We start from the raw sequence: 23,073 nt of genomic DNA on the forward strand, positions 1-23,073 counted from the left end.
AACTAACTAATCCAATCCAACTCACATAATTACACTACAGACCACATAAATACACTCAATAACACATAATAAGACATTACCATTTACAATGCCAATAGCTCAAACTCAAAAACAATCCGAGACATATTGCATTTACAATGCTTGTTTAAAGATACTTGGAATTTGGCATTTTTAATAGGAAAACAAAAGTATCAGAATGCTAAGAAACAATTGAAGAGGGTGAATTAGTCCCATCTCACATAGGAAAACAAGATCTTTGTGCACATCAGATTGAGGCACATGCCACCATTTTACTCTTTATTAGTTTTACATCGATGTGTGTCTGAGAGTTATATGAAATGCAAGAATAGCAGCGTTCTAGGTTAAACGCTTAGGCAGAAGTAGGATTTCCTGAACACTCATTTTGTTTATTTGCTTCAGAACTCATACCTTGCGTCCCCATCAACCTCCCTTTCCTGCAAATCACAGGTTATTAAGTGCATGCCAAGTATGGTACTCTAAAAGGGTATTAGCCATGTCAAGAGCACAAAATCATTAAACAGACGGTTGGATTAACGAGCTGGAATGAGTGCCAGAGGGGCTACCGAACGTGCAGCGACCTAACAAGATAAGCGGACTCTCTCCAAAGGCTTATCATGCACTTGTTAGGTGGTCAGTATTCCTAAAGTGGGGGAATTGTCGCTCCACACATTTGATTTAGTCTGTTCTTCCAAATTTAGGGCCAGATTAAGACTATGGTGGTCCATAGGACCACCCTACTCGCGGTGGTGGTACGACCATCGCCATTTGTGGGCACGCTCGTTGGTATATGTGTGGCGGTGCGACTGTCATTGATCCAGGATCCCGTGGTGGTCGTGCAGTGGTCAGAGGCTGAAATATGCTGGCGGTGCCACAGCGGCACCACCAAGCATACTTCGAGTTGCCTCTCTGCCACCCTTTTCGTGCCCATGAGCCCGTCACAAAAAGGGTGGCGGAGAAGCAACAAAAGGGGTCGTAACAGGGCCCCCCTTCCGGCTATAGGTCTGGGGTTGCATGCAGGATGGGCACTTGTAGTGCCCCCCTGGATTAGCACTGCCAGTTCCTGCACAGTGTGGCATGTATTCCAAACCGTGCAGGAAGGTGCAGTGGGCACTCTGGCATCAGTGGTCTTCATGTTATTCTCTTCTATGAGCCTAACAAACCACCGCTGTCAGACCACCACAGGACTGCCTACCAGACCAGGATTGAAGTTCTAATCTGGCGGGCGGCTGTACCTCGGCTTTGGCTGCCCTATAGTGGACGTAGGACCGACAAAGTCGTAATAAGGCCCTAAGAATGTTTGCTAATTCGGATTTGAGACTTTAATGGGATGCTTATGATTTAATTTTTTTTCTTAAATTGTTACGCTTCTCAAGCTCTGGGGAGGGCTAGGATGACTCCAAATAGAAATGTGTACGCTCTAATTATTGGGTAAATTTCACAATAACAAGCATTCATCTTTTATCTCCCACCTTTCTCTACTGTGTTTTGAATCTGAGTGTATCTGGTTTTAGCTCAATTCCTCCAGTTTCCAAACCTTGAACTGTCTTGCAGGTAGAGTCAGAATATCTCCCAAGTAGATACTCATTTTCCATCCTGCATTGTTATGGCCCGTTCTCACCCCTCTGGTGCTACTTTTGCCCATTGCTCAGCCTCTACACCCTTCTGTATGCTGGTCACCGGCATGGTGGCTTTACGGTAACACACCCCTTATCCTCCATCCGAGTTTAACACTAACATTGTTCCAGTCCCACGTGTCAGCAGAATCGCAGTCCTACATGTCAGCAGAATCTTTTACCAGCGTTTCCCCATTTCAACCCTCCCTTTGTCAGTGATGCGTTGTCAGCCTCCAGCGTTGTCACTACCTGGCTCACAATGGAACATAAGATCGAGAACCCCAACCTCATCTCTTGGACTTTGAATGGGCAATTGGACCTCCCTGGCCATCTTGGTACTCCTAGAGGCATCAGACAGGGAACCGGTAGGGTCATCTTTTGGAGTCCATAATTCTGCCTGTTCATATCCCCCTTCTAATGTGTCATGCAAGAAGAGAGGTCCTTTCCTAAGGTTCAAGCAGAGGACGTGATCCCTGCTAGTGCTTTAGTTTCTGCGCCAGCTCTCACTGGACGTTACAGCTAAAACTAGCAAGTATCCATTTAGTTGCCATTCTGGCAATGGAGCAAGTGTTTGCTCTCCTCGTATCACATTCTCAGCACTGCCTGTGTTGCTATGGTCTATCTGCTGTGCACCCACATTGCAAGATGTGTTCTCTACTCCACCCAACATTGAAGTTCTCTGGCTGTTTGCGCACTCTCTCTGTATGTCCACTCATCTATGTATTGTGTGCTGTATGTGTGTCCCTCCATTAACTCCTCTTCATCTGCTATGTCACTGTGTGGGTATGCATTGCCTCTTCAAGCCCTTTCCCCAGGCTATCTCACTGGCCCCCACTTGCACACATGCTAACATCCAATTATGTGCACACTTTTTGTCTGTCCTAAAACTTCTAGGTGTCAAGACCTTGGTGTTTGTTCTCATCCAGCTCAGATCCCCATGCATTGCAGGCTGGTGTGCTCTGGTTGATGGTTGCTTCTGGGTTCTCTGTAGTACTAGCCCAGAACTTAATTGATTGGGTTGAATGCACAGTCCTTACTCACTAGACTGCTCTTGACTAACATGTCTCCTCTTGCAGGGCGGTCATCATAGGCCAACTGTGCATCGCCAGCACCTTCTTCACGCTGCTGTCCTGGCTGCCCACCTTCTTCAAGGAAACCTTCCCCAACTCCAAGGTATGGTGTGTGGCGCTGTTTCAGATGCAGAAAAAAAGAGGTACCCTGTTCCTACCCCAGGTTCTGAGCAATGCAAAGGCAGGATTCAGAGCGAAGACCTTGAGTTTCACAAATATCTTTCAGTGCATGCTGTGGGGAAGGTGGGAGGATGCTGCGCCCACAATTGGGAATAGCAAAAACAAGAGTAGCAAACTCCTCCACCTGTTATTGACAACCCCTAGCACATAGAAGGGTGGCATTGTAAAGAAAAGGGGAATGACAACCCATAGAATCGCTGGTTAGGGGAGCAGGGGAAGATGGTCCAAAAGTCAGGTTTTTATAGATAAAAGAGTGACATAGATGGGGACACCTCCTGGGTATCTAGTGTCTCATGGAGGTCTTGATGGTCTGAAACCGCAGCAGCCAGAGTGTGGACCAGTGAGATGCATGGAAGGCATAGACCCTGGAGAGGGGTAAATAAAGGAAAACAATGAAAGTGAAAACGGAAATATAAAACCATACAGATGCCATCGTCTGTGATGGCGCACTTCAACAAATGGAGTAGGTCATTTCCTGAAGACATCATTGACTACGTAACTTATTTTTTCATTATTTTCAGTGAGGACATTCGAAGATAGTGGTGATCAGATTGTCAATGTTCATTATTTTGCAAAATTGGTGGAATTCAATCTTTGGAGACTGCTATCAACATTTAGTCTGCATTGTTTTATTCTATATTCTTGCTCTTTTCCTTGTGAGTATGGAATTTGCAAATCTTCTGGTGGTGGTGAGCACAAAGCAGTAGACCATGAACATGGCTATGTAAATAGTTGTAGCTCCGCCTACTTTTTTACAGAGTCACAGAGACCCAGCAATGGTGTGGGAGGACTGGCGTAAAACCTTTGAAACTTACCTGGAGGCGATAGAGGGTGGGGAAATTCTCATGGTATAAAGGATACTGGCCATGTTGAAGACTAGTTTAGGAGTAGAGGACAGGAATTTTTTTTAAAACCTCCCAAAACCTGCAAGACAAACAGGAGAGAATGAAGACTCATCAGATATGGAGGAAGATTCTGATGTTAAATAAAGGAAGCAGGAGGAGGTCTGAACGAATACTTTGGAAAAAAATTCAGTTTTTTAATGGAATTTTATGTAGCGCGAACTCGACCCAAAGATATCGGGTATCCGAGCGATTTACAGGAGCACCAGTTGCATTTCATGAGGACACATTAATTTTTGTTAGGCTTGGGGAGATTAAGTGATTTGTCCAGAATCACAGGATGTTGCGCATCCTTGCTGAGACTCGAACCCGATTCCCCAGATTTGAGGTCGACCGCCCTAGCCGTTAGGCCACATCCTCTCCCTGTTGTAGAAAGGAACACATACTTCAACCATGTGCAGTTACAGGGTGAATCATTTGAGCAGTATATCGTAGCCCTCCACATGCTAGCAGCCACGTGTAAGTGTAACGACCTGTATGAGGAAATTATAAGTAACTAGCTAATTAACAGGTCAGGCAACTTAAAAATTCAGGAAAAATTGCTGGGGCTACAAGATCCTTCCTTAGGTAGATCTGTAATTATAGTTAGGTGCATGAGGAACATGTCCTGTTATCTGAAAGAATTGTATGTGAATGATTGAGGAGGGAGGATTGATCACAAGCAGGTTGAATGATATGAATGCTGTGAAGACAACTGCCAAAAATAAAGATAAAGGGATAGCATAGTTTAAAGCACGGGATTCAGGAGAGAAGCATCAGTGCTATGCATGTGGAATTAACAAGCAAATGACGGTTTCTACTATCTGTCTGGCTGCAAGAGCAAGGTACTATAGGTAAAAGAAGGCTTTCTCCCGGCATGCAGACGAAAAGCAGTCGAGAGCAAGGGTAGTCTGAACATGGTCTATGGTGGGGAAAAAAATTAAGATAAAAAAACAGTGAGGACGCAAGTGAAGACGATGTTGAGTTTTAGTAGTGGATGAATGGAGTCCATCTGAACATGGAGTGAACAATGTAGGTGAATCATATTGACCTCCAAAATTTCTAGTGAGAGTATGAAGGGTAGATGTCAAAATGTTGGTGAACTGAGGCTCCCCCTAAGCATGAATTGAGAGCAGGAGAGCACTGGGATAGGTAGTCTACTTGCAAATGATGTGAAGCCAGAAGGTTATTGTGGACTTATGTTACCCATTATAAGGTAGGTTCTGACACAACTGGCATGCAAGAACAGATGTATAGTGGGTAAGGTGTATGTTTTTGAGTGAGGGAAGACCGGGTGGTTAGAAGGAGAGCAAAGCAAGTTATGGGTTTGGCCCTTGATCCCAATCACCCAGAACAGTTCTTTCTGATGGGGAGCAAGAAGAATTTCCTAAATAATTTAGTAGAGAGTTGGGATGCTTGAAGAACTTAAATCACCATATCATATTGAAAAAAGGAATATTCCTTTGGTACTAAGAGATTTGTTAAGAGAAAATTAGAAAGGGTGTGCAAATGTAATGCCATTGAACCTGTAACATCGAACCTACAGAGGCATCAGGCTGGGCTTGGCCCCATTGTCCTAGCAAGAAAGAGCAATTATACAATGCAAATGTGTATTGATCTAGGGGATCTTAATTGAGAATATTCAGGCGGATCGACATCCATTCACATTAAAGATATGTTGATGGCGCGAGGAGTGCTGAACATTTTCCTTCAGCGGATTTGAGTGCTGACCTTTATGTCCAATTGGACCCCAAAGCCAACCATTTAACTTTGTTTGTGACACCAGAAGGGGCTTTTCAATTTGCATGCATGCCCTTTGGGCTGGCCATCACACCCACCGTCTTCCGGCGAGTAATGCAGATTTTGCATTTGTTTTTCCAATTTGGTGTTAGTGTTGTGGGTCAGACAATGTACAGCAAGATTAAATTTGAGCAAAACTCCTCTGGGTTGCAAATTTGATCTGTGTAAGGTGTGATGTTTAAGACTTTTGTGTCAAATGAAGGAGGGAATCTTAAGATGATATTAGTGAAGTCTGTTAAAAAGGACCCATCTTCAGTTGATAAGGAAAGGTTGCACTCCTTCCTCCAAGTTTGTTGATTATTTATCTAAATGAACCTGATCTCAGAGACTGCTAATAAAGAAATGTGAGAAGTTTTTCTGGTGAGATAAATATCAATAGACATTTGAGAAGATAAACAATACACAGCCACTGCTGTTTGTAGAGTTGAAGCCTTTTGTCAATCATGATCACCAGGGCCAGTGTGTACTGTTTGAGGTGTCCTAATGCAGTCCAAAGATAGATGAAAGAGAGAGACCAGCTAATTAACAGGACAAGCAACGTAAAGATCCAGGAAAAGTGTTAGGACTACAAGATGCGTCCTTAGGCAAGTCTATAGTTAGTTAGGTGCATGGAGAACAAACAAGTCCTGTTATATGTAAGAATTTAATGTGAAGTATTGATACGGGAGGATTGATCATGTTCACTTTGTGAATTCTAAAAGGTGCTCAAAAAAGCAACTTCACCATTGGATAGGAGGCTATGGCCTGTTGGTGGAGTGTGCAACACTTTAAGACTTGAATTGCAAACAGATCCTACTCCCTATTGTGGATATCTTTCCGACCAGAGCTGCAAGTATAGCAACACTCTCATTACCCAGATGTTATCTAGCCTACTGGAGTACTCATTTAAAATTAGATACATGACAGGCATGAAGAACGTGAATACCAATTGGTTGTAAAGACCGTGATTAGAGGCAGACGGGTGATGAAGGACGATTGGAAGGTGACTCACATAGATCAGTGTTGACTGGGGTTCCATATCAGATGATGAATGGAAGCATGACGTCTCGAAGGATGAGCTCCTGTAGGCAATCATTAAGAATTCTTCCAGAGTCTGGAAAAGAAATATGAATGGGAAGAAGGAGATAGAGGGTTATAAACCCATGTGGTCATAATTGTTGGAGCGAGACGGAGTTGTGAAGAGGAGTGACAGGTTGGTTTTTCTGGATGCTTTGCAGATGAGGTTGATAGACCTACTGCACGATGGACATGGTGGAATGTCGACCAGGAAAAGAAGAGCTTGTGCCAATTTGTAGTAGCCTGAAATGGATTGAAACATAGAACAGTATGTTTGAGGATGTGTAGCATGCACTTATAGACATAAATCGCATGTAGTCAAAAAGACACCTACTGTTCCTGTGGAGTTTCTGGAGAGAGCTTGGTTAAAGGGTAGGAACTGTCATCTGTGCCCCTTTCAGAAGTACAGGTTTGTAGGATTGATATGTGAGGTGGTACTGATGAACTATTACTCCATGTGGTCTGAGTTAAGGTTTTTAATGCAGATAAAAGCTTCAACTCTGGTAATTATTTAGGAGGGCAGGGTGTCCCAAAGAGGTGGTAACTTACAATGGTGCCCAGTTCATGTTAGAAGAGTTTGAAGCACATCTGTGGCTAGATGTGATCAAACATTTACAAGATGGCATTGTATCGTCAATGCAAAATTGGACTGACGGAGCGTTTCAATAGAGCATTGTATGACTGTGTACAATGTGCTATGTAGAGTGGGTTGGAATGAGGAGAGGAAGTAAAAAAAGATGTTGTGGAGTTATAGGACTACGCCACACTCCTTAAGAGAGGATATCCGTTCTTCCTATGGAAGGGCAGAGAACTGTGCTCTGTGATATCACTAGCCTGGATGGGAAGAACAAGTAAGAGGGTGTTGAGTGGAGTAAAACTGGCCGAAGTGGTAGAATGCAAACATAATCAATACAGCCAGGGACAGGCTGATGAGGGAAGAACGTTCAAGAAAAGAGACCGTGGGCGGGTGTGTGCAAGTGGTGTGCATAGGAAGGGTACGTTCAAGTGGTCAATACCCAGGTGCAGAAGCGAAATTTTGTGGTGCTTTAAGGAGGTAAGCTCTGAAATGTGAGGAAGGCAACCAAATGTAGTGATTTAGAGCAGCGTGTATGGTATAAGGGAATCAAACTGGGGCTGGGTGATGATGCCCCAGTAAGGGCCCAGTGGTTGGAAGGTGAGAGGAGCCAAAAGGTATGAGGTTTTTACACATGTGTGTTCTGAATGAGAACAGGTACTTTGCAATTGGTATTTCATTTCATATGCTGGTATGTGCTGCATTTAATGTTTGTCTCTATCCCTGCCCTTAAACCTTCACCATGCCATAGCTTAGTATATACAGCTTTTACTGTTAAACAATCCACTTACTTATACTTTTCATGTGTCTGCAGGTACTATCTATGTAAGGGAAGGAGATGTGTAGTAGTCTTTGGAGCTTTAAGAATGTATGGACCTGTTGTGATCCTAGAGTGGTAGTGGTCAGGGAGTGTTGTGTTCTACTAGGGCTGGGACATATGAGCTGTGCTCCAAATAAAGTGGAAGATATTTCATGAATGTGCAGGCTGTCCTTGCAAAAGTTGCCATGTTCACTGTCATAAGAAGAGCTGAGTCTTCTTGCAGTGATGTAACCTGTTAGTGGTGTGATCTCTTTTCCAGGGCTGGGTGTTCAATGTCATCCCCTGGCTACTCGCCATTCCTGCCGGTGTGTTTAGTGGCTTCCTCTCAGACCATCTCATTAGCCTTGGTAAGAGATTCCTTTTATCTGTATTTCTTATGGTTTCTTTATGACTTTGCCCCTCTTTCAATCTCTCTGTGCCTCTGTTTCTCATTGTATCTCTTGGTCTTTGACAGGCACAGACAAACCTGGAAAGGCAAATTCACTCAGTCTCTCTCTTTATCTCTGTGTAGCAATGTTTCTATCTGTATCATTGTCTGTTTGAGTTTATACCTCTCCCTTTCTAGTTGGGTGTCTGTAATCTGTCTGTGCACCTATTCATACTTGTTTGTATTTGTAAGTTACTATCTGTCTGCAAGCGGTTTGGCAATTCTTCCACCTGTCGCTATCCCTTTATCTCTTGTCATCGCCCTCAGGCTGTCTCTATCCAGGGCTACAGGACTCGGAGGAAACCCCACCCCCTTTCCTTCTCCCAGCTCATAACCCAACACCTCTAACTCAGCATCTCAGCCCCTCTCAACTCCCTCCCGACCACGCAGCTACAGAAGATAGTTTGAGTCCAACCTCCTGTTGTCCCACCTATCACAGACCCTCAACCTGCCTCCTTCTTTTTAAACATTCTTTCTTTGCTTCTGGAAAGCTTGGTCAGTATGGAACAAAGTCCCTACACTTTAACACCTACCCAACTCAAGTAACATCTCAGCTATTCGCTGCCTATATTCACTACCTCCTTCAATCTCCTCTCCAACTCAATATTCCACACAGTAGCTGACCGCTCCTCTCCCTAACCTCAAATGTCAGTCTGCTTCTTGAGAGTGTCAAAAGGTAAAATGTGTAAAACATAAGTTTCTGATGGATAATTCTAACCACAGATTCCTCATCTTTTGAACCCCCTGAGGCGCCAGTCTGGATATAAAAAACATTATGCGATAGTTCCTACACATCGGCATGTGATGCCATCAGACTCCGTGGTCGCTCTGTCCCACCTCTGAAATTAACGACAAGGAGCGCCATATATTCTCTACCCCTACGCGTTGATGTTGGTTTCTCCTTTGCCATGCCCTTTGGCATGGACCCAGAGTTCTGCCCCCAAGTTTGCCAATGTTTTACCAATTTTCGCTGAAATTCTTTTTGACAGTGTGCAGGGATGTCTCCCTCAAAAAACACTAGGTTCACGCTGTGCCACACCTGTAGGAAGATGTCAGTCAAAGACCTGCACAATATCTCTATTTGGTGCTTTTGCTGAAGACCTGTGATAAATGCTCATCAACTACTGAGTACATACTTCCATTTAATGAGACTCTTACTGAGACTGCTATGTCTGGTGGGTCTAAACCACTTTTGGTCCAACCTGTGAGCCACCAGATTGCTCAGTGACACTGGTTTTCACCTGGGGACCCTTTCTTTCTGGTCCCAGAGAGCTCGGTCGTTCCACCTTTGGCAAGCAAACTGAATCCTACTGTTTTCCTGCTGCTCCCTCAGGAAAGGAATTCAAAAAGATTGCCACTCTTGAAAAAAGTTATATTTTTCCATCTACCAGCCTGGATTTGTGTTTATTGAACGCTGTGTGCCTCTAGGTTCATTATACACATGTACTTTGGGACATGGCCAGTAAGATCTTACTTGAGGACTTTTGGGGTTTCATTCACACAAACCAGAACTTGCTGGCCACGATGGAACCAAATACATCCTTGGGGCTGGGCTGGACACTACGGACTGTGTAGGTCGTGCCTTGGATGCCAGTATCATTGTCAGATGACATTCTTATATGTGTGTTAACGAGTTCTCCTGAGACATCATTGATGGGCATGCCTTTTGACAGAGCCAGATTCATCAGAGCTAAGGTGGATTCGGCACTGGAGCGCTTTATGGATAGCTAGGCTGCAGCTCGCGCTTTGGGATTTTGTTCCCCCACTCGCCAGTTCCGCCAAGAGTACTGAAATTTCAGGACTATTCAAGGAGCCTTGCTTCCCGTCAAAAGCCTGTTCAGCAGCCTGTCCTACCTTTTTATGGCTCCAGAGGGAGAGGTGGTGGCAGACGCTAAGGCCACCAGCTGGTGTAGGAGTCCTATTCCTCACAAGCTGCATCCGTCACCAAGCCACTTTATTTTTCCTTCCAATGGTCATATGGGACTGGCAGAGTCAGAATCTGATTTTGTCTGCCTGGACAGCCTGCAGTTACTTCAGACCTTTGGGGACTTCAAATTGTTCAATGTGGTTCTGCCCTTCCCATCTTTTCCGCTTCTCCTCACATTCCGCCTGTAAAGGGTCAGGCATTCCCAGAATATGCAGCCAGTGAAGTCCAGACACTACTCTCCAAAGGTGCAATCAGATTGATGCCTCAGGTAGAGAAGGGCACAGGATATTACTCCTAGTACTTCTTGGTCCCCTTAGGAGGGTGGGGTTTGAGACCAGTATTGGATCTCAAGCCCTGGAACATCTTACACAAGAAGGACAGTTTCAAAATGCTGTTGTTGGCTCAGGTCCTGTCAGCTTCACATGTACAGATCCTACAGTCCCTTAGTTGTTTCCTCTGATTTGTCATTGTGTCCAAACACTTTCAGTACACGGTTCTGTCCTTCAGCCATATCTCAGCCCCCTCTCCCGAAGTGATGTTGGAGTCCACACAGGTCGGGGAAACATGTATTCTAGTGTCTCTACGATTAGTTGCTAAAGGGGGGGCTCTCCTCAGTCAATCTCGGACATGGTGGCTTTGATGCCTTTTTGCCCCTGCATAGACTATGGTAAAAATTGGTCTATGATCCAGATATTTTGGGCTTGTGCTCTGGCCCGAATGTTTCTGAGGCTTCCTGCACGCCTGGCCTTATGAATATTGCTGGTGCCTAATGCACGGTGGCATATGCCAGCCTTGCTGCCAATAAAAAGTGGAGGGGCAGCGCAGGGGCAAATAATAATTTTAAAAAGTACTTACCTTCCGCTGCCACAACCGGCCTCTCCCTCAGTGTCCCTCCACAGTTCCACCATTTTTAATCGCTGTATATAGCCATTTAATATAATGGTACTCATTTTAGTTCACTGCTGCTCAATTTACAGACTTCAGGTGAATACATGGTTGGGTTGCCTTTGTCAGGCTCTACACTTATGATCTGCTGATTACCACACGTTTCAGCATGAGCGTTCAACAAATTGAGCCATATTCCGATATGTGGGGCATCCGATAGTCACAAGAGTGCTGACACCAATACCATGCTGGCTTTAAGGCAGGGTGCTGCAAGTGATATCAGGGGGGTTTGGTAGTGGGTTGAATCTTAAACATAAATCGGTGTTGGGGTTCAGCTTCTTGCATGAGTGGGTACATGGTTTCTGCTTTTGGCAATCCATAGGCCACAGTGCACAGGCTCCCAGACTCCCCAGCCAATCCAGATGCTGCTCTCATGCTATTACCCAGCATGAAAGAAGCACTGGGATTGGTCTAAGGGGGCTGGTTTTATGCTTGCTCAGGGACAGGGAGCCTGTGCCTCTTCTCCACCTGGCTGTGCAATATACCTGGGTTGGAGAAATCTAAGTGTGCATGTCGGTTCGGCCATCCTAAGACAGAGGGCCAAACTGGCATGGGCTCTTGCAGTGCACACCACTCCGCCTCCCTGCTGCTGTCCAAAGAGGATGGTCCCGCCTGCTGGACTCGGCTCAGCCAGTGTAAAATGAAATGATGATAAACTTGTTTTATCATTTAATTTTTCATCTGCTGGCTCTGAGCAGTGGAGCGATGCTCCTCTGCCATAACCGAGGAACTGCCGCTGTCCTGGAGGTAGCTCAGGACTTCTTCGCTCAGTTGGGCGTGTCTTTAGTAGATCTATTCGCTACCCCTGAGAATGCTGATTGTCAGACATTTTGCACCTTGGAGTTTTCTCCACAGGCTTTCTGTAAGATCTGTTCTTCCTTCAGTGGGGCTCAGGCCTTCTGATGCATTTGTGCCTCTGCCCTGGGTCCTAGGGTAGGTCTGGAGATGCCGGGCCAAGCTCATCTTGATAGCCACAGACTGGGCTTGGAGAGTCTGTTGCACTGACCAGCTGTATATGACCCTGAACATCTGCCCATCTGCTTCAACTGCACCCTTTGGAAGACTTATTGTCCCTACAGGAAGGCAGAGTTTGTTTTCTGCACTTGAACCTACTCAATAGAACCTCCATGCATGGGGATTAAGCGGAACCAATTGAGTGGTTTCCATCTGAAATCGTGAATGTGATTTTGGCTGCTCCCCATCCATCCACCAAGTAGATTTTCTCTGCTTGCTGCTCTAAGTTCACTGCCTGGTTCGCTGACAGACACGTTGAACCTCTTCGAGCCAAGCTGTATGTTCTTTAATTTGTTTTGTCTCTGGCCAGGCAAGACTTTCCTGTGGGCACCATTAAACCTTATTTATCAGCCCTTTCGGACTTTCGTCATGTTTCTTAAAAAAGCTTTTGTATATATTTCCCTCTGCTCCTTTAACTACGCTTTAATTCAACCTTAACTAGGTCATTATCTTTTTGATAAGAGCGCTGTCTGAGCCTGTGCACAGTTGCACCTTGAGACTTTGACCCTCAAAACAGTTTTTCTCGGTGCCATTCCTTCTGCACGTCACATTGGTGTGGGGCAGCCAGATGCCATCTTTTTTGCTGACAATTTGGTGCTTCGAACTCTGGCATCCCGTCTTCTAAAGATGTTGTCCTCTTATTCATATGGGGCAGACCGTCACAATCCCCTTGTTCTCTCCACCACAGGTGGAGGAGAGGCTACACTGGTTGGATCCTAATTGAGCCCTTAGTTTCTAAATTGATTGAACTAAGGAGCACCAGGTGGACGATCAACTCTTTGTAGCACTCACCAGTGCAAAGAAAGGAAAGAAAGTCCAGAAATGGACTTTCTTGCTTATGATTGTCTTTTTAGTTCAACTGTGCTATGCTTTGGACAAAAAGGAGTATCTTGATGGTCTTTGAGCACGTTCCATCAGGAGGAAGGCTGCAAATATGGTCCTGGCTTGAAGCTTTCCAGTGTTGGACTTTTCATCAGTCCGTACCTTTTCCAAATACTACTGCATAGACTCATCCATTCCACGGAGAAGATTTTGTCTCTTTGGTCTTGCAGGGCTTCTTGGTGTAATATACGCTCCTCCGACATCTCCTTGGTGGCTGCTTGCTGCTCTGGTATCGATTGAAAAGGTGAGGAATCTGCAGTTATAAGTATCCATTAGAAGATCAAGTTACTTACTTTTAGTAACACTGTTGTGGATACTCTGTCCAATGCAAATTCCTCCCTGCATTGTGGACTTCTTTAGGTCATGTGGTCCCAAGTTAGATTTTATGCATTGCAACATCTTAATTTGTTGGTAGCGCCACATGCAAGAGTATGGAAATTATCTGTTGATAAACTAATGCTAGAGTGTAGTGTTGGTCCTATATGCGACTCTGTGTTGGTGTCCGATGGCGCCACCTGTCAGCATGCAGGAGCTATTGCATGAAGTTGTCCAGGTCCAGCCTGGTGCCAGAAGGATTCAAAAGGTGAGGAATCTGTGGTTAGAGTTTCCACCAGAAAGAGCACTTCTGAATGCAAGTAAATTGTTCTTCTGATCTCAAGTGTCCTCACTTTTCTTCAGCCTTGTCCACAGTTGTCATCTTGAATGTACTATAAACCATGTAAGCTGCTAGGTAATTGTGTCATGTAGACGTGCATGCACGCAGTCATTTGCTTTCTCTTTTCCTGTCAGGCTTTTTGTCTCGTTCCTCTCTCTCTCTTCAACTCTCTGCCTTGCCTTTCATTCCCTCTCTTGCCTTGTCTTTTCTCATCAGAATTTTAATTTTTGTGTTTTCCAGGATTTCAGACCATCACTGTTCGAAAGTCTATGCAGGTGAGCCGTGCTTGTGTTCTGCTTCCCTGGTGGGAGGGAAGGGACGGCTCATGAGACTGAGGGGTGAGTGGGTTGCACCCCCAGTGCATAAGGTGAGCACCTGGCTACAGGATGCCAGGACCACAATGGGGAAAAGTCTGGTCTGAATAATGAAACGCCTGCAGTTTAGGGTTCACCAAGCTAATCTCCTACAGGGAGAGTGTCCAATGGGGAAATCAATGTCTGCCCTTTGTCCTTCTCTGATGTTTAATGCCCTTCTTGTGACATGAGTGCTGCCCTCCTCAGCCATCTTACAGAGGAACTTCATTGTACCTCCCATTGTATAAGATCTATTTATAAATGTATTAAAAAGGCTGTTATCATCTTAGGCAGAATAACATAATTTGTTACGTGACAGCAGAAAGGCCATTGCAGTATCCGGGTATTTGTGCCTCTATATTGATAAGGCCCTTATTTCCTGGTTTATTCCAGAAAGGGGTATCCTGTCACACACCGAGTCACTAAATTGATAAGTACGCTTTGTTGCTATGTTTGTCTCACAGATTTATTGCTTTTCCCCTTATTTTTTTTTTCTTTCTATTTTTTTTTTTACACGTAGTGCTCCAGAATACACTGGTGATAAGTTTATTAAGTTTCACCAAATGAAACTATAGCCAGATTCACTTCAGTAGCATTTCATATTTATACACAGGTGTGGTTTCTCCTGTAGGGCTCTGGTGGCTGCACACCTGTGAAATGCCGACATGTTTACAAAAAACAAATATTAAATAGATTTATTTATTTTAGATCATATCTTTACACAAATCAATGTATTTAAGTCACCTTGATCCGATGCAAAAAGAACAATTGATGGACAGAATGCAGAACAATGTCATACATTCACCCCAGTACAGAGATCTGGGCCTAAATCCATCGTGTTTTTGCTCACCATGCCATTCCAGTTTGGACCCAGCCATATGCAAATCAGTCTTGACCCTGTGCCCCATGGGAAGGGAAGAGTCCAGCCCGAACTGCCAGGCCAAATCCTCTCTGGACTGGAAACAAGCACCCTAGGATCGTTTTTGGGCTTTCAGCCCTCATCAGCCAGGATAGCTTGACTCCAGTGGCATGGCGAGCACAGGACCCACGTCTGGCCATACCCGTCCCACGCGGTGACAAATACAAAAAGAACAATTGATAGACAGAATGCAGAACAATGTCATACATTCACCCCAGTACAGAGATTTGGGCCTTAATGCATCGTTTTTTGATCACCATGCCATTCCAGTTTGGAACCAGCCATGTGCAAATCAGTCTTGACCCTGTGCCCCATGGGAACAGTCCAGCCCGAACTGCTCACTTTGCCACTGGATTCAAGCTAGCCTGGCTGATGAGGGCTGTTAGCCCGAAAACCCATCCCAGGATGCTTGTTTCCGGTCCAGGGAAGACATGGCTTAGCAGTTTAGGCTGATTTGCATATAGCTGTGTCTGAACTAGGTTGGTAAAGTGAGCTAAAGAATGATGATGGATTCAACCCAGATCTGTGACTGGGGGTGAGAGTTTGAAAAGTTTCAGCACTCCGTCCATAATCTCCTTGTGTTGGCTTTGCAGTAGATGGAAGCCAGGCAGTAAATCAACTTTCTGCAATGTGACACATGGCGCAGGGCTTACCTTTCTAGAGCCCTTCATTGCCATTGTAGTCTATGGAGGTGTCCACTGTAGGCCAGTAAAGCTATCAGCGTGATGGGTTTGGGCGTCAAAGACTGCATCCCTGCATGAGGCCAGACATCTGTCCTTTACAGGCATAGATCCCACCCTTTCCCATTCGTTACGCGGTAGGACTGGGTGCAAGCACATGTGTTTTAGTGCCTTGTCCTCAGTAATGGTAAGTGTTATAATGCTAATCTTGTGTTTTATATATTTTTCTGAGAGCCCTGAACACGCTATCCTCCCCCACTGTGACACTCCGACCCTGGCTGCAGGTCGCTGGCTCCTTTAGAAGTGGAGCTACTGCATTTGTTACCCCCTGAAATTGATCCAAAAGATGAGCAGGGTTTTTGTTTTCTTGCGAAGTTGATCCAAATATTGGAGTCAAGCGCAAAGGGAGAAATATGTGCCTATAGTAAAACCAGTTATATGCTGTATAAAACTGGCTGCATCTTCATGCCCTTAACATTAATGCCAAAAATATGGATTGATTTACAAACAACGACTGTTTAAAACATTAAGATAATGCATGTCACAATTTACTTCCTCTTCTTTTCACGTTTTACTTAATGTTGCATTCCCCAAGAGTGTTAGTTATTATTTTATCATGTGGTGTTTCTGTATTTTGTTGTGCGCCTTTCTACTCTTGTGTACTGCATACTTTGGGTCGTGCCAGGTGTTTGAGGGGCTTTGATTGTGATCTCTGGCGCTGAGGCTGAAGTCAAAGCAAAGTGCCTGTCAGTGGACTGGCCTCTCTGCATAGCACACAGAACAATGGCCATGTATTCCAGTTGCAATTGCAGTTCTGTGGCAATGTGTGTAAAGGGGTGCACAGATTGCAAAATATTTACAAGGCAAAAGAAAATCAAGTGCTTAAATGTGAGTGAGTTAAAAGAGGGTGCTGAAGAGGAAAGAGATGAGGTTGAAAATATGCACATCGGCGAAATGTGCAGAGAAAAATAGGGCATACATATCTAACATAAAGCGCACATAACTTAAGGCCAGTACTCCTTTCGCAGGCCTCAATAATATTTAATTCAGTCTCACAATTTCAGAATTGAAACATTTCCAATGTTAATTATTTATATCAGATCGTTATAACTCATTTAGCTTAAACAGCTAATAACCATTGACAGAGCCAATAGCACTGGTAGGTTTCAGGTGTATGTCAGTCGTGTTCTGTATCTGGATGCAATAACCTCTCAGAGTTAAACCAAAATAACAGTTGGGTGGCATACTATGAGAATCACTGAAATTTATTTTACAAGTTCCGTTTTAGAGAGCCCACTTTTTCCAAACCACTTAAAGACCTGTTTGCACGTATTTCTATACGACTGATTGCAGTCGGCAGCTGTGGGTGCTTTCCCCAGTCTGGTTAGGGCATTTTCTTCCAAAGTCAATGCTGCATGCAGTCCAATACACTGGGCAAGCATACACTTTAAAGGGCATGAAGTTGTCCTGCCGTACAATTTGCATATTACAGTAACTGTTGAACATATTAATGCAGTAAGAATTGGGGTAGTTCTTAATGTGTTTCATATTTCAAGACTATATGTTCACAATTGCTTTATAAACCTTCCGTTCTCACTCAATTAATTTGCTGTGAAGTGCACCATTTGCCAATCTTTTTTCAATTTTTTCTCGGGAGGATGACCCCCTGAACTCCTTGATATAAAGGTCAATCTCAACTTTTACACCCCACCACTAGCAAATGTCACCAGCCGCCACTGTTTATATATGTTTCCAATATTACTTAGTTTGCAGTAGCAAGAATGCATTTAGGGTGTAAACCATTAATCCATTGGAACAGCTTATTTTTGATTTCTTTAATAGTACGCTTATAACTTGAGCCTGTCTTGACATCTCTTCACAACATGTTCTAATTTGATAGGTTTTGTACATACAGTATCTTGAAATGCTTTTCTGGTCTGATTTGAATGTATCCAGTGATTTCTCAACCCCCTCCCCCCCCAATCAATATATACATAGACGTTTGTGTTCACTGAAAAGTTAGCATTTAGCAAGTTGGAAAGTTTGGCTTGTCAATCAGAGAAAAATGTATTCTGCTGCTGCGTGAGGTAAAAGTGGACATAACCCACCATGGCATACTCCACGGGGTTGTGGATTGCGGAAGAGTTTTAATGGAGGCAAAGAATGTTCTTCATATTTTTCATAGCAAGTTCATCGACGTCGAACTCGCATATTTTTGGTCTCAAGTGTTACTTAGGGTGACCAAATACTCTTCCAGGAATCACTAGCCAGACGGCCATATATTTTTTAACAAACATTAGCAAAGCCAGTATGTAATGTTGTTGGGGCCCTAGGCCCTCATGCATGAATAATAAGGACACAGACACAGTTGCTTAGTGTGTTGAACTGGCCCAGGGCACGTGTACCCAGCCCCTTTTATTATTAGGGTCACATGATCTGTGATGCCTGTGCTGGTTGGGTGTGGTGTGGGGTGTAAAACAGCCCCGGGGAGTGGCTGGCAATGGAACACCTAGAACAGTGACCAGCAGGTCACCACATCTAGGTGCCTCTTACAGACCAATTGGCTCTGCCAACGCCTTTTGTTCACTCTGTACAACATCAGCAAAAATGCAGATGCTGTACAGCATGAACAAAAGGGGAGAAACAATGCGCTGATGTGGCTGAGTCATTTTGTAGGCATGCACATACATTATGACGCATGCGCAAGACTTGGGCACACTTTTTTTTAATTAATTTTTTTATTTACTGTTCCAAGATGCATCAGCAAATAAAAAAATAGAGATATGAAAATAGAGTAGCACGAAAGTCCTTTCATTAATAAAGAAAGGCTTGCAGCAATCTGTTGCCTCACCATCCCCCCGCCCAAAAAAATACGCTTTGCTGTGGAGGTGAGCAATGGAGAAGCGGGGTTGGGTAGGAAGATGGGGTGAAAGAAAGGGGGAAAGAGGCAGGGAGCAAAGAGGAAGGCGGGAAGAGAATGCAAGGGAGAGAACACATGAGCATATGGAGAAGTACAAGGGCAAAAGCAGCATGGAGAGTGGGGTGAGAATAGCACACGTAATAGAGAAAGCAACACAGTTTGCGGGGTAGAGAATCATATGGATAAGCACGAGTAACACTAGTGGGCCTGTGAGACGCACACTAGAGAAGATGGAAAACACATAAACTTCTATTTAGTACTTAAGGAAAAATAAAAAATTAAGTAGGAAGTTGCCTAAAAGTGAGCAGTGGAAGGACATAAGTAAGGCAAGGGGAGGGACAAAACAAGATGGACAAGGGAAGCCATCCAATAAGAAGCAAGCAAATGAAAATACGGCAAACCAATAGTAAGCAGTTATTGAGCTTGAAGCCCACTGCTATTCTTGGTAAGCAGACAATAGGCCTTTTGAACACAGATCACTTGTGCTGTCTGATTGGCTCGACCTTAAAAGTAGGCACAGGTAATTGGGGACAGTGACTCGGTAGACAGCGTAGCTGAAAATAATGTCCTAGGCCAGTACCTATTTGACATTAAAAAACTGTGAGCAGAGAGTACTACAGGTATAGATACTTTTCAAACGTGTGGTTATGTCCACCAGTCATGCGTGCAGCCAGTGTCTAGTGAATCCTATGGGCATGGGTATTGGGTGCAGGGAATTTACAATGGCCACACCATGCATTGAATGCCGAAGAACCATTATGGGTGATGGGGCTCATACTGAATATCACACTAAGTGCACACAGTGCATGTCCGCAGTGTCTGCCCGCCACGTATGTCACATTGAGGAACAAAGTACATAGACTGCATGAAGTCCAGACCCTGTACTCTTTGTTCTCTATAGCCTGGCACTTAAAGCATACATGTGAACTGTGTATGCCGCAGATTGCACAAGTGTTCTTCAGGCATGACACTGCGCATGAGGAGTAGCTGCAGGACATGCTCGATTACCTGTACCGAGAGTACTTGTGGGGTTACTATGGTGAGTGCACAAGGAAGAATCCGAGAAATTCACTAAAAAGAAAACTATACGCAAAGGACGTTTATTGATTGAAGTTGACCTGTAATGGTTTGCTGTGCTATGAACTTATGAGTAGATTTTTTTTTTAAATGCTTCACTGTGTGGCCCTGTCTCTATATGTTAAATCTCTAGAGTCCTATCAAGTTCCTGACACTTTGTCAAGCGGGATTACAATTTTTGCTACTTGAGAAAGGGAATCCTGCATCACTCAATCCATGGAGGAAATTTAATCTGGGCTCTGCAGACCCTTCAGCTTGGAGAGAGTAACTCTGTGGATTTATAAAACAGGATGATTCAGGGTCTTTAGGTGTTTGGAACCCTCTGGTCGCGTCCTCTTCCACTCGTATGTGGTTAATGATGACCCTGCCCCTTCCCTATGGATGGTGATGCTCAGATCATTTTCTCCTCCTATCCCCATTTGTTGAGGATTTCTTCTACAGCCTCTGCCCTCTTTATGTTGTATGATGCTCACACCGCTGCTCTTCTCCGCAGGTCATTGGCATGGGGGTATCCAGCATCTTTGTCCTGTGCCTGGGCCACACATCGAGTTTTCGGACCGCTATCGCATTGGCGTCAGCTGCCATTGGGCTCCAGACGTTCAACCATAGGTGAGGCTTGTTCTGTGTCTACATTGTTCTCTGTGTTCAGGTGACCATCTCATGGCTGCTGCGTCACAGCGAGCATCATCTGTTCTGCAACTGTATGTGATGCTCATCTAGAGCTCAGACCTCACTGAAGGTGGGGACGTGTAAAGATGGAAGCATGTTAAGGAACCTATGTATCACTAGGAAATACAGGTAGAAGCATATCCAAATTTGCAAAAAAAATAATACAAATGCAAAAAAACAAACATTATTGTAAATATTAAATATAAAAGCATAGAAAAATGAAAGTAGAGAAAGCACAGTTCACTTATACCTTGAAATTTTTGGGAGAAGTAGTTTTAAGGGCTCCCAGAGCAGGCCAAGCGCCTTATTTTTTTAGGGCTGCTAGGGGCAAGCGACCCGCAGTCTACGGTCTTAATTTGTGTTGCCAAGGTTCATTGCCCAGTTTATCCCACAGGTCATGCGTTCAACTGAGCTGGATGCAGCCATCAGGCCGGCATGATTTTAGGTCTCACTACAGATAGCTTTAGCTGTTGATATCATATCACCAATTCATCAAAAAGTATTACAACAACAATTACAGAGTAAGAGATTGGGCTCTGGATCAACCCCTTCAGCTATTAGCTTCCCTATAATTTTCATGTTTTGTTCTTGCTTTAATTGGTTTCCATCGAGGTGGTGGTATTTTGAATTCGGTGACATTGTCATGTTTGTATTCTTTTTAGGTTCTGGCTAGTGTGCATCAAATAGTTATTTTCTTAGACTGCAGTTGTGTCATGACATGTTACTTGTAATTGAGTATGTGTTCTTTGATGGACATATTTTGCTGAGGGAAATATTTAAATTGTTGTATTATGGCCCTTTTGTGTAGGATGTGCTGCTGTTGTAGATGCCTTAGCCTGTTGTAAAAACACAGTGCTAATCACTAATTTCCCTCTGCAGGTTCATTTGTTTTACTTGTAGATATGTATATATGTATGTGGTATTTGGATAGTGTGAATTTAGCCAAAAAGACAGCGGAGCTGTGTAAAGGGTCAAAGACAAGCATGCAGTAAACCAGTGATAGGAGAGGTAGCTGGTTATTGAATTGTTATTGCATTGTGATGTAGTGTTTGAAGAGATGAGACTTCAACTCTTTCCAAAATTGGAGCAGTGTCGGGGCGGTCTGTATGGTTACAAGAATGATGTCCCATAAACTGGGTGCTTGGATGGAAAAGGCCTGCTGCCTTGTTTTTGTAAAATTGTTTACACTTTTTAGTCTCCAGTCTGATGGTGTCTTGTCTGGGGGTGTGCCCAGGTCCACCAGAGATGATGAGTTTGTCTGCAATATAAGCAGGGGTTCTGGTCATGATGGCTCTACAAACAATGCCGCTGGTTTTGAAGATGGCTGGCAAGGGGAGCCAATGGAATTCCATGAGAATGGAGGTGATGTAATCATATTTCTTCTGGGCCTGGATGAGACATCTGTAGGGTGTAGGATGTGATTATAGGATGCCAGTGTGGAGCCTGGTGTTCTCATCATCCAAATGTGAGAGTTCAAGGGCTTGACCATCAGTTCTGAAGTCGCTTTCTGGAAGAAATAGTTTTACTTTCTTTAGAAGAGAGTGACGGTACAAGGTTGTGTTTGTTTTTTGTGCAATCTGTTCCTTGAGGGTGAGGTTGTTGTCCAAGCTGAATCCAAGTGACTTGATATTCGTAGATGGCCTGGGGCTTGAAGGAATCAAAGTTCATGTCATTGAGCCAGATTGGTACTATTTTTGTCTGTTAGTCTTGGCAAATAAAAATATCTTGTTTGGGTTGAGCTTCAGGTATACACTGGACAAGGTCTAGATGAGGTGTAGGCAGTGTTTGGGGTATGGGATGTCTGAAGCAGAGCAGACCTTCAGGTAGGGTTGTGTATCACTGGCATATTAGTGAATCTTGATGTCGTCTGTGTTTATAATGTAGAGGTTGAAGATGACAGACAGTAGAGAACCCTGGAGACTTCTCAGGTGATAAGGATATTTTGGGACTTGGAGGTACTCAGGTTAACAAATCATTATCTTGTAGTAATGATAATGGTTGTTGGATTTACGGCTTTTTCATTCATAATGTAAAGAATTACGTGCAACGAAAAGAACAGACCCTTTGTCATAGTAATCTACCTTTGTGGTGTATGCCTTTCAAATTGGCCACTTGCATCGCAGACTTCATCCTGTAACTTCTCATAACACTGTTCTTTGAGGGTGAGGATTAAGTCTTATTGTGAATTCCGTTGATTAAAGGGGACATACTTCCACCTTTTGATATTGTTGCTTCATTATGGTATTTTCCTTCTAGGACAGCACAGAGAAACACAGAATTATCCAACTATGACCAAACACTTCCCCTGTGGAAAAGGCAGCTCTATTGGCTTTGCCGGTGCTTATGATATTTCTTAGAATGTTTCCATCAGAGACACAAGTGCTGCCACCCCAGTGCTTAATCTGAGCGGGTGGTATCTGGCGCTCAGCACCAGCACTTAATTGTCAACACCGGCACTTATGACTGCCTACCACATGGTGGTGATGTTTGTCTAATTTAGATATGACACAACAACAGTTGTTAATTAATTCAATATGCATTAGAAATTACTAATACCTGCCTCCCAAGCCACTCATAGCTTTAGGGGCCT

General features: G+C 44.1%; 1 protein-coding gene across 5 annotated transcripts in view; it reads left to right on the top strand.

Annotated features, from left to right (window-relative positions):
* Window positions 1-23,073, top strand: part of SLC17A9 (solute carrier family 17 member 9) — a 165,082-nt gene that overhangs the window by 135,210 nt on the left and 6,799 nt on the right. For all 5 annotated transcript variants that reach the window (XM_085619747.1, XM_085619746.1, XM_085619744.1 and 2 more), the window contains exons 8-11: window positions 2,711-2,807; window positions 8,275-8,362; window positions 14,106-14,140; window positions 20,308-20,423. In XM_085619747.1, the coding sequence (XP_085475873.1) occupies window positions 2,711-2,807; window positions 8,275-8,362; window positions 14,106-14,140; window positions 20,308-20,423 (336 nt within the window). The remainder of the gene's footprint in view (window positions 1-2,710; window positions 2,808-8,274; window positions 8,363-14,105; window positions 14,141-20,307; window positions 20,424-23,073) is intronic.

This window comes from Triturus cristatus, chromosome 7, assembly GCF_964204655.1.
Source record: "Triturus cristatus chromosome 7, aTriCri1.1, whole genome shotgun sequence".
In the NCBI taxonomy this organism is placed as follows: Eukaryota; Metazoa; Chordata; class Amphibia; order Caudata; family Salamandridae; genus Triturus; species Triturus cristatus.